We start from the raw sequence: 12,054 nt of genomic DNA, 5'->3' as shown, positions 1-12,054 counted from the left end.
AGGCAGGCCTCTGGGAGGGTTTTGAAATAACTCCGGGGGGTGAAAAGGTTAATGTGCTTCATTTTGCGGATGATACATTGTGCTTCATAGATGCTTCTTTCCCCCAAATAGAGACTCTTGTGGGAATCTTTCCTTGGTTTGAAGTAGTAACAGGCCTAAAATTGAATCTTGGAAAAATCATCCCTGATTCTGGTGGGAAATGTGTTGGATTTTGCCATGTGGGCCGGAATGTTGGGTTGTAAAATGGACAAGCTCCCCACCACCTATCTTGGCCTTCCGTTGGGTGCTAAATGATCTTCTTCAACAATTTGGGAACCAATATTAGAAAGACTAGAAAAGAAACTTGCCTTGTGGAAAGCAAAGTATCTATCAAAAGGTGGTGGGGTATCATTGACCAAAAGTACTCTGGAAAATCTGCCTACCTACTATCTGTCTCGCTTCCCCGTTCCTAGTTCAATAGCTAAGAGAATAGAAAGGCTGCAAAGGAATTTCTTGTTGAGAGGGTGGAAAATGAAAAAAAGATACATGTGATTGCTTAGGATCAGATCTGTAATCCAAGGTTTTCAGGTGGTTTAGGTTTGAGAAGAATAAAAAGTTTCAATACTGCTTTATTGGGAAAGTGGATCGGGAGATTTGGAGTTGAAGAAAATGGTTGGTGGGCTCATTGCATCTAAATATGGTCTGCAGCCAGGGGGATGGATAACTGACAAGTTGCCTTCTTATGGATGTTCCTTGTGGAAAGCTATAATATGGACTCTTCCTCATATCCTAAAAGGAGTGTGCTTCAAAGTAGGTGTTGGAGAAAGAATTCGGCTTTGGAAGGACAGATGGCTAGATGAGACATCTTTGGAAGAGAAATTTCCTCGTCTTTTCTCTGTAGTTGTTGATAAAAAGGCAAGGGTGGCTGATTATTTTGAAATTATCCAGGGAAAGTGGTATGGAAGCCTAAATTCAGAAAGGATTTCCTTGATTGGGAAGTTGAGGAGGTTGTAAATCTGCTGAACCGCCTGAATACATTTGCCTTCCACCCCCATTCAGCTGACAAATGGGTCTGGATTTGGTCTGCTGATGGAAAATTCACAGTGAGATCTTTGGTTGATAAAGTGAATGTTAGAAGAACTACTGATTTCCCTCATAAACAGATATGGATTCCCCAAGTTCCATCCGAAATCAATTTCTTGATAAGGGCCTCGGCATGAAGGAAATGCCTAACAAAAAGCAATCTGGCAAAAAGAGGTTTGAGTTTAAATGATATTTGATGTGGAATCTATGGCCTTGAAGAAGAATCTATTGAGCATCTCTGTACGCATTGCACGATTGTCTGGATAATCTGGTCTCATTTCTTCAATGCTGTTGGTATTAGTTGGGTAATGCCAGGTACATTGAATAGTCTGCTGCATTGTTGGTACCTGCTGGGCTTATCAAACAAAGGAAAATACATTTAAAACGCCATCCCAGCTGCAGTGATCAGCTCTATATGGTCTAAGAGAAATGACAGAATATTCAGAAATGAGAGGAAAGAGTTGGAGGAGTTGATCCAGTGTGTTGTAGCCAAACTAGCATCGTGGTTGTCTGTTACCCCTGTTTTTTGTAGCCAGAACATGTTTATGATGCTTAATCCTGCCAATCTATGAGAGCTTGATCAGTCCCTTTGGGACTTTTTGTACCAAGAGCTTCCCCTTTATTGTATGTTTCTTTCATCATGAATAAATTTACCTTACCTTTTTTAAAAAGAAATATATATATTGCTTTTGTTGGTAGGTAGTTGTTGGAGGGATGGGGATTTTTGTTATGGTGTGATTTCTCTTCCTTGGGTGATAGCTTATCACCTAGCCTTGTACCTTATCTTGGAATAAATTTTGGATATGACCTAAATGCTTGTATCTTTGGAACAATTTTTGGATTTTATTTTCATTTCTGTGAATTTATTAACTGTTTTCTGTTATCAATGAAGTCACAGGAAGGAAAAAAAAAAAAATCAAAGTGACATATTATTTAACATGTTCAACAGAAAGATTAGTTAAGGTGGGGGCAATTGTTTGGTGCAATGATAAAATCTCAGGCTGGCAAGCCTGAGAATGTGGTTCAAGTCTGAGAGTGGGCACTTCCCGCAAGTAAATGCAGAAGATTGGATCAATATCCAGACCATCCCTCCGAAGATCCTGGATAGCTAGCACTAACATTGGATAATGGTCCTTCGACAGAAAGGTTAGTTAAAACCATCCGCTTTTTTCCTTTTTTTTACTTTTGTATTACCAATGGCTGCAGATTTGCTTAGCCTACTTCACTGTTCGGTTGCCATCACTATAGAAAAACTAGACCAAATAAATAAAATAAAGAAAACCCATGTTACCCGTAACAAAATAAGCATTCTCATAATCAGATTTAAGGATCGTGAGAACATCATCTACACTGTAGATAGAAAGTTCATCCTTCTTTGTGTAATCCATCCTATTTGATCTGCGACACATGATTACGAAAAGAAGATATTAAAATGAATAAAAAAAGAAAATATTAGGAGAAGAATCAAAATTAGTTCAAAAGAAAAACAATTCATCCATCAAAAGAATGCAAATTTAATAGTGGAACTCCTTGATGCAAAATAAAGCAAATAAGAGAAAAATTCATAATTCAATCTCCAGAACAAGAAGCTATTTTCCTGCAAATTCCCCAATCATATCCATTTAAACAACATTAAAAAATTCTGCAAGATCTCCAAAAAGGAAAAAGAAAAAGAAACACCTAGTACTATACGACGAGTGGTGATCGAACTAATGTTCCTTATTCAAAGTCCACAAATCCAAAGAAATCTAACCTCTCTTTCCCTGGAGCAAAAATCCGTAGAATCTCTGTAACTCCACTAACTGCAACCTTTAACCACCGTGGCGTTTCCCTCTTATCCCTTGCACTGGAGCAGCAACGGAGGTTCAGGTTCCCGACTCTCTGCAATCATTTTAAACAGGTAGAGTGAGAGGTAACGAAGTTCATCAACAAAACCCCGAAAACGATTTGCTAAATCTCGTAATCGTTATTCTTTTTAAGCGAAGCTCACGCTGTGATATAAAGTCTGAGGCGCGTAGACGCAACAGATTGCCGCCATTTCCCTTCGCACGTTCCTTGTTCGTTGGAGGAAGATTCTTTTTATCTGTTTACTTGACTTTGAGTTGTGAATCGCGCGATTCTGTATGCGCATCTGCATCTAATCTCGCAAAAAGTACACGTGATGTCGTCTCTACACGTGCATGGTAGAATGTGCGTGCGAGGCGCCCTATCTGAGGACTCACACTTGGGCGCCTCACATGCAAATTAACCGTGCATTGGGAAGATGTTCCGAATGTATGGTAGGATGTGCGTGTGAAGCGCCCGAGGAACAGATAGCGCTCTCTTGAAGCTTGCCTGAGTTTTTTTGAATGATGATCATAGGTTATGGGTTAAGATTCTTAGGGCTAAGTTATCTTTCTTCCCATCATTTACTAAGCATGACTCCCCTATTCAGTACGGGGCCATTAACTATTTAAATTTTCAATTTCTTTAAATCATTTATATTAAAAACTTAGATTAGGTTTTTCATTTGTTGTTTAGATAGATTTTTATTTGATTTAAGAGACTTACCATATTTTATGTAGTATGTGACTTTGTTATAGGGCAGTCACATATGTATCATTTTGGTTTTTATTCTTTTTTTTTGGTAGTAATATTATTTTATTTGAGTTTTTTTTAGAAAATTTTATTTTAGTATCATTATTTATCTAATAATTATATTTATATTTGAAATTCAAATAAAACTAACTGTTGAAATTGCAGACCATAGACTGAAGTAGTTGTAGGCAGAAGTTTTTTAGGAATGAATGAGAATGGGAGCTTCCCACTTCTCATGTATTTCTAAAGAACTATTGTTGAATGTATAACATTTGTCTTAGAGTGCCATATGTCTGAGTTCAAAATTTTAAATGTGGTTAAAAGCAATATATGTATATGAGGAATTAATGAGTTTTCTCTTTGAAAATGTGAACAACCAACTTCTAAGATTCTTTTTCTAGAAAGTTGAGGTTGCCACATGTTTGAATGGTGGGGGGCTATGGTCTAAGACCTTCCTTTAATATATATAATAGTAATTAAGCGCATGCATTGCACATGAGAAGTTTTTCTTCATATTAATGACTTGAATTTTAGATATATCATACTTAAGATATAAATTGAAAATTAACAAATGCAACAATATGATTAAAAATAAACTTAAATGCTTGTACCAAATAACAATTATTATTATTATTATTATTATTATTATTATTATTATTATTATTATTATTTTGTATTCCATTTCTATCATAAATAAAAATAACTTTTATTTTAACAATTATTTGTATTTAATATGATGAATATATAACATTAGAAATGTTCTCAAATGTTCTTGACAAAATTCTATACACTTTCATTTTTTGGTGTTCTATATTTTTTTAAATATTTATTATTCAATTATGACATCATGGGTTTCTTAGAAAAGTTGGATCATTGACCCACCATTTAGATAAGAAAATATATTTGCTTTCGGATTAGTTTTAAATTAAGGAAATATAGTCAGAACCGGCTATACATTTAAAATTAGGCTACAGGTTAGTCTATAAATCAATAAAACTCTGATATTGGACTCTACCTTTCAAATTGTAAAAAACCCTACCATGTCATCGGAGGCTTATGTGGCTATTGCCAACATGGGACTCTTAATCCATGTTGGACACAACAAAAAGCTTGTACTGAAATTGCCCTTTCAATACTAGTTGATTAGAAAATAAGAAAATTGTTTTTTGTTTCTCTCTCCTTCCCTCTCTTTCTCTATCTCTTTCTCTCTCTCAAAGTTGTCTCTCCTTGCTCAACGACTGTGTGATTTGAAAACAAATAAAAATGGTTTTCGGTTTCTGTATTTTAATTTTCTCTATCAATTTCTCTCATTCTTTCTCTACCTATCGTCCTCCCCAAATCTCTTTCATTCTCTTTCTCGATCAACCTCTCATTCTCTCGTAATTTCTATCGTTCTCCCTCAGTCTCTCTCACACTCATTCTCTTGTTCTTTTTTTTTTCTCGTACACACTTATATGGTATTAATCAGACCGTATAAAAGAATATGAGACCAACTTGGTATAGTTAAAAATTCATTACACCAATTTGATAAAAGTTCATAAGAAACTCTTAGTTATGAAATTTACACCAACTTAATAGAAATTTATAATTTTATTGTACAAGTGGTTGGTCCCTTTAGTTATTTTGTACGGTCTAATTGGTATTATAAAAGTTTGTAAGAAAAAATAAAAAAAAATGAGAGAAGTAGCAGGAGAAAGAATGAGAGAGAAGGAGATATTAACCGAGATGGAGAGTGAGAAAGAATAATGAGAGAGATTGAGAGAGAGAAAGAGAGAGAGAGAATGGGAGAGAAATTGAGGTTTTGATTTAGCTACATACCAAAGCTGAGAAAGTGAGAGATCGAGAGATGCTTGCAAGAGTGAGAGAGAAGGTAGGGAAATCGAGAGATAGAGAGGGAGAGAAATTGAAAGCCTATTTTAAGTGTAGGCTTTTTTTTGTGTTCAACATGGATTAAGAGTCCCATGTTGTCAACAACCACATAAGCCTCTGATGACATGTCAAGGTTTTTTATAATTTGAAATGTAGAGTCGGTTGTTAGAGTTTTATTGGTTTCTGGATCAACCTATAACCTAATTTTAAATGTATAACTGGATTTTACTATAATTTTCCCTTTAAATTATATATTTCATTTACATTATATGAATAATTTTTACTTATCACACTTAGTTTTTGTTTGTCTACGATATCATTTGACCCAAACCACTAACACACCACCCAAAAAGAAAAATAGTTTGATAACTAGGTTGACATTAAATTTTGTATTACATTTCCATCATTGAAAATTTTTTTCTTATGTATAATACTTATTTTTGTTTAATATAATGAATGCATAATATTAGAGATGTACCCAATATTCTATTTTTTATAAATATATAACACTAGATATGTGCCCAATAATTTCTCTATCTTTTTTTTTTTTAATTTTCTGATTCATTGTATTTTTTATTTTTAAAAACTTTATTATTTGACTATGACATCATTTCATTTCTAGGTAGATTTTAAATTTGGCATTCCGTTTTCATCATTAATAAAAATACTTCTTACATTTCATACTTATTTATTTTAATTTTTTTTATTTTTTAATTATGGAATTATTTATTAATCCATTTGACCCCAAATGATCGAATTGCTTGTCCACCACCGGGAGGGAAGAAATTGGTTTTGTTTTCAAATTACTTTCAAAATATTTATTTTATACTATTAAAATTAATATTGTGGATTTAATTACAATAATTTAATGATGAGAAAAATATATATTAAATATAGGATTTAATGAGAGAGAATAGGAAAATATTTTTATTTTCAATTGGTTTTAAACTTTGCATTCAATTTTCATCATTAATAAAAACATTTCTTATTTATCATACTTATTATTATTTAATATGTATGTTAAAAATGTTTCCATTTTTTTTAATTTCTATTTTTTATTTCAATATTTTCTTTGAATTTTATTATTTAATCGTGGAAACATGGATTAACCCATTTGACACAAAATGGTTTAAATTCTTACCATCACCTAGATGAAAACTCTATTTTTTCTATGTAGATTTTAAGAGTATAAGCTTTTATGTTATTGGAATTATTAATGTATTAAGTATGGATTTAATTAATAGAACTTAATGATGAGAAGAAACAAAAATAACTTAAATATAAGATTCATTGAACATGAATGCAAGTTAATAAATTAAACATTGGATTTATTGAGAGGAAATTATTGAATGCATTGAATATCATAAAATTACCTCTTTTCAACTCATTTAATATCAATAACTGATTGCCCTATGCCTTTACTTTTTATCAAAAATTTAAATGTAAAGGGGTAAATTTTGTCCTAAAAAAATTTCAGAAATATTCTTGAGGCCATTGGGACATGGAAAAGATTGTTAACATTTTTGGTCCTTTGCAAAGTCCAGGATCCTCACTCTTAATGCTACTTATTTTTATATTTGGGAGAGATTTAATGTTAATCTTCTTGGTCTTCTTAGAAAGGTTTGGAAGTTGTGTACTTCCCAAATACAGGTTGCTCCTTCAGAGGCTTCTTAGAAATTTTAGGGCTTGTTTGGTTTGTAGTCAAAATCGAAATTGAAATCCATTGTAATTAGACGTGTTCATGGGCCGGGTAGCCCGACGGCCTGGCCAGGCCCCCGAATGGGCTTGAACACAGATTTGAGCCTGCGGGCTTGACCTTGGGCCTAAAAGCCTGAGCTCGATTATTTTACGGGTCGGACTCGGGATTTGTTATAAAAGCCCAACCCGACCCGACTTTTAGGTTAACTAAAAAACCCTAAATATCATAAGTTCCTAACTCCTCTCTTCTCATTCTTCTCTTTTTAGCTGAACCTCTCATTTTAGTAGTGGAAAACTCATCGGTGCAACCTCACATTCTCAGGCAGACAAAACCGATGAACAGTCACCGACGCAACTAGTGAACTCTGGCGGACCAACAGTGAGTCCTCTCTCTCTCTCTCTCTCTCTCTCTCGTTCCTCTTCTCACTTCTTCTAGAAAGTTAAAATCTCAGACGTGAACTCAGGCACCGACGAGGCGGTGAACATAGGCACCAACAACGGCGGTGAGTCCTCTTTCTCTCTCTATTTTCTCTCTCTTGTTCCTCTTCTCACTTCTTCTCTCTCAGAATCTCATATGTGAACTCAGGCACCGGCGAGGTGGCGAACAAAGACATCGGCGGTGGTGACGAATCCTCTCTCTCTCTCTTAGAGACACGAACTCAACACCGGCAGTGAGTTCTTTCTTTTGTTAGGTCGGGCTTCGGGCTCAGGCTTTGGGCTTTTTATTAAGGTCAGGCTCGGGCCCATGTTGTAGGCCCATTGGTTGGGCCGGGCTCGGGCTCAAGCCTAACAAAATCATGTTTATGAAGAGTAAAAGCCCAGCCCAAGAAGAGGTCTAATTGTAATTAGAATCGAAATGGTCTATTCTCATAGTCTGTTTGGTTTAGACAGGAATCAAAATGGGAATTGAAATCAGCTGAAATGGAATTTCATTGGGGGAGGGATGAGGGAATGGCTATTTCACCAGGAATGGGAATGATCTTTTGATTCCACCCAACCAAACAATTATAATCGGAATGGCCCATTTTGATTCTAATTCCAGACCCCTATTCACATGAACCAAATGGGCCCTTATCTCAGGATCCGTTTGGTTTACAGTCGGAATCGGAATGGCTTGTTCCCAGTCTGTTTGGTTCAGATAGGAATGAGAATGGGAATTGAAATCAATAGGAATGAGATTTCATTCTCAAGGGAGGGGTGGGGAATGATCATTCCCTCAAATGGGGGAATGTCATTCCAGCATTAATGGGAATGGGATTCCGATTCTGCCCAACCAAACAACTGGAATTAGAATAGCCCATTCCAATTCTGATTCCTGTGAACCAAACAAGGCCTCAGTTAATTCCGTTGTTCTTTCTAGGGGTTTTATTGTGTCCTCTTCCTGTGTGTTTTGTCAAGAAGTTGAGGAACTTTGGTCTTTAAAATTAAGTCTATCATTTTGGAGTGCTTCAAGCATGATCTGAGGTTGGGTGGTTCGGTTGTTTCAGGTAATTCTAGGGAGTTTGCTCCTATTGTTTCGCGGGAGGACACCTTGTTTTCCTTGATTTGTGATGGTGGAATAATATTGGATTGCTTAGGTTTCTTTGGTTTTATTTGTATGTCTCCATGTTGTTGCCTTGGAAGTGGAGTTTTTTGCTATTTGGTAAGTGTCAGAATTTGCTCTTCGAAAGGGTTTTTTGTTTGTAGTTGTAAAGTCGGACCTACTGGGTTACCGTGCAAGTTTTGAATGAACTACAATCCAATATTTCTTGGCTTTGCTTTTTTTTTTTTTTTTTTAAGAAAATATTTCATTAAAGAGAACCAAACTACAAGAAAAGAACAAATAAACAAACAACAAACACAAACAGATAATAAAGAAAACAGAGAAACGAAAAAAAAAAAAACTAAGAAAATCTACTACTACGGCTAAATAAATAAGATTTAATGATATTAGAGCTCCACAGCAGAAAAGCTTCCATGAACTAAAAATCCAAAGAGATAGCGAGAGCAAGAGATGCGAAATTTGATGGACGGGAGTCGGGAGCACCACCTGAAGGTGTAAACATTTCCCTACAGAAAGAGCTTGACGACGACACATCAGAGAAACAAGACTCTTCCTTTCCACGCAAACAGAAGGTTTTAACAAACAGTCTCAAAAAGCACCTTCTCTAGACCCAAACTAGAAACAAAAGAAACTGCTTCGAATAGGCCTTTTGCTTCAGCTTCTAAAGGTGAGTTAATAGAAATGCTTTCACCTTTCAGACCTCAACAAAAAACCAGGATTGTCTCTAATCAGCATCCCAAAAGAAGCTTTAGAGCTATGCAAAAAAAGAAAAAAGAAAAAAAAAAACTATCTATGTTACTTTAAATAAACCAGCATCTGGCGGGTCCCATCCAATCTTCTTGTTAGACGAATTTGAAGTCTGCAAACATTTTTCTAATTTCACTTGCAAGTGCTGAGATGACTCCGCTATTGATCTGTGAATGAAAGAGATAACTAAGAGAAGGTAAGCATCTTCGCATAATCCTGATGCTAGCGAGGTACGTTTGGCTTTCTCAGAGAGCACTAGAGCATGGGTGACTGATTCCTCTTGAATCATACATCTGTCACAAATTGGGGAGGGGGGGATTTTCCTTCTAAAAAGATTTTTCTTCACTACAAGGCCATTGAAGCAATATCTCCAAATGAAGAGCTTGATTTTCTGTTTTGCAGGCAATTTCCAAATTACCTTCTAATCTTCCTTGCCTAAACTGTTGATATTCATCATTCATTACACCATCTTAAATACTTAAGAAGTAGGCTGATTTGACTAAAAATTGACTTCTCTCATTGAGAGACCATGTAATTTATCATCCCAAGAATTATTTGCTATATTGAGTGAAATAAATTTTTGTGCTACACTCAAGGAGCAAACTATTTATTTTCCATATCCCAATATCTTTCCCCCTATTTAATTAAATCAGTCACTGCTCTAATTTTTTGTACTTCAAACTCAAGGTCTAGGTCCATACTGTCTGAAAATTTTCAAGCCTAGGACCCAAAGATCAATCAAATCCCCTTTGTTTGTTTTCCACAACAGATCTTGTTCAAGGACTTTACCGCCCTCCATTATTCTTCTCCAACCCCAAGATGGGTTATTTCTCATAGAAGCATGCAAGAAAGTGACATTAAGGAAAATATTTAGGGCCTGCTTGGTAAGTCTTTTTGAGAAGATCTTATTGTAGCTCTGACAGTCAATAGATGCATTGTGCTTTTAACATAAGATCTAGGCAGCCTGAAGACCGCTTTGCAGGCTTGCGTCTTTCCGTGTGTCGCTTTGGGTCTTTCTATGCGAGATTAAAACATGAAAGACGTAACAAGCTTCATTTGGAGATTCCCGAAATCAACCCAAAATGGACTTCACGCATCTTTTCGGCGTTGCATCTTTTGGCGGCTAAATCTTCCGCATGCCAAATGGTTATAGACCGATTTTCGGTCTTCCCAACTTGTAAACAGCTGAAAGACTGTGCAAAAAGACGAGCCAAATGGTGTCTTAGCTTTCATAGCTCTAGCCTATAAGCTTTCTTCATCATTATAGAGTCTCGAAGCTAGCTTTGCTAGAAGAGCAAGATTGAAAGAGTTAACACTGAGTTTGTTTTTTCTTCCTTCATTGTCATCCAACAATTTTTTTTTTTTTTAATTTTTTCAATGTCCTTACAAATTTGTTTTGGGATCAAGAAACAAGACATGTGTAGGTATGGTAGTTGATGATGGGTAATTTGGCCCTCTAGTAATATTATGCCACATGGCAAGTCCGAATCGCTTTCCGACACCTTAACGCCACATGTGGTTGGACCTCGTCCGACTAGGCCAGCCTAAAACCAGCCTCTATGAATTGGACCTTAACCAAGGTGACAATAGCCTAGAGCATGCCACCTTAAGTTGATGATTCAAGCGACTGACCTATCTCTTCGACCTAGGCAACTAACGACCTGTGTGGTTAGCTGACCTACATGACATGTCCAACCTCCTCCACTCGCCTAGCCTATCAGTTCCGAAGCACACTGCAACACATTGCCTACCTAGCAAGTGATGAACCTAGTTCTGTCTGCTTCGGGAGGAACCATATGACAATCATCACAATGCTGGTACAGCATGCCCTGGATATAAGGGCTAATAAGGCTTATTATTCCTGAATATCTCGGACAAGTCACTCGGGCCCTGATATCTATATAAAGGCACCTCCAAACCTTCACAAGGTATGCATGATTACATGCAAGTTAGCTCTCTTACTTTCTAAATTTCTCTGCTTTCTTGTTCTCTAACTCGATTAACTTAAACATCAAAGTGCCTAGCCCGGGTCTTATAGATCGGTATATTGACCTCAACATCCATACATTTGAGTTGTCCTCCAGCAATGAAGTTGGGCGGTTCAAGCTACGTCGATAGTGATAACAAACTTTAGCAAGACATCATTCCCAAATTGGGAAAGATAAATACCACTCCACTATTTTCCACTCTCTCTTTGAAGTAGTCAAAGAGCTAACATTTTTTCCTTCCTATATTCAGGTAAGAACCAAAATAAATAGAGGGATTGTCTACCTTTTTCAAGTGGAGATAATTGGCCACTAATTTTTTATTTTTTTACTTTTTTTTTAGTTTGGGATGAAGGTTTGAATTGGGTCTAACTTTAAATAGTTGACTTGCTATCTTGAGGCTCTTTCATAAAGAGCTAGGGCTTCCATTAAAGCATTGTCTTCATTTAGATTGGCTTCTATGAAATGTAGCTATCATCTGCAAAGAATAAGTGAGGTATTATTAGGGATTGTCCACAAATTTTTACTCTAGTGATCCTTTTTTCTTCTACCAACCAATTTAACAACATTGAA

The 12,054-nt window shown here is 36.0% G+C and overlaps 1 protein-coding gene across 1 annotated transcript in view; it reads right to left on the bottom strand.

Annotated features, from left to right (window-relative positions):
- The window catches only part of LOC148861889 (adenine phosphoribosyltransferase-like protein, putative (DUF2358)), a 32,645-nt gene extending 29,472 nt beyond the window's left edge, over window positions 1-3,173 (bottom strand). The window contains exons 1-3 of the mRNA XM_088983710.1: window positions 3,053-3,173; window positions 2,816-2,943; window positions 2,354-2,460 (exon numbers count right to left, since the gene is read on the bottom strand). Coding sequence (XP_088839836.1) covers window positions 2,354-2,460; window positions 2,816-2,943; window positions 3,053-3,100 — 283 coding nt within the window. The 5' untranslated portion in view covers window positions 3,101-3,173. The remainder of the gene's footprint in view (window positions 1-2,353; window positions 2,461-2,815; window positions 2,944-3,052) is intronic.
- Between the last annotated feature and the right edge of the window lie 8,881 nt (window positions 3,174-12,054).

The sequence above is a fragment of the Nelumbo lutea genome, chromosome 4 (assembly GCF_056320005.1).
Source record: "Nelumbo lutea isolate HS-2025 chromosome 4, American lotus-T2T, whole genome shotgun sequence".
NCBI lineage: Eukaryota > Viridiplantae > Streptophyta > Magnoliopsida > Proteales > Nelumbonaceae > Nelumbo > Nelumbo lutea.
Note: the sequence above shows the minus strand (reverse complement) of the source record. Positions and strands in the feature narration are given on the sequence as shown.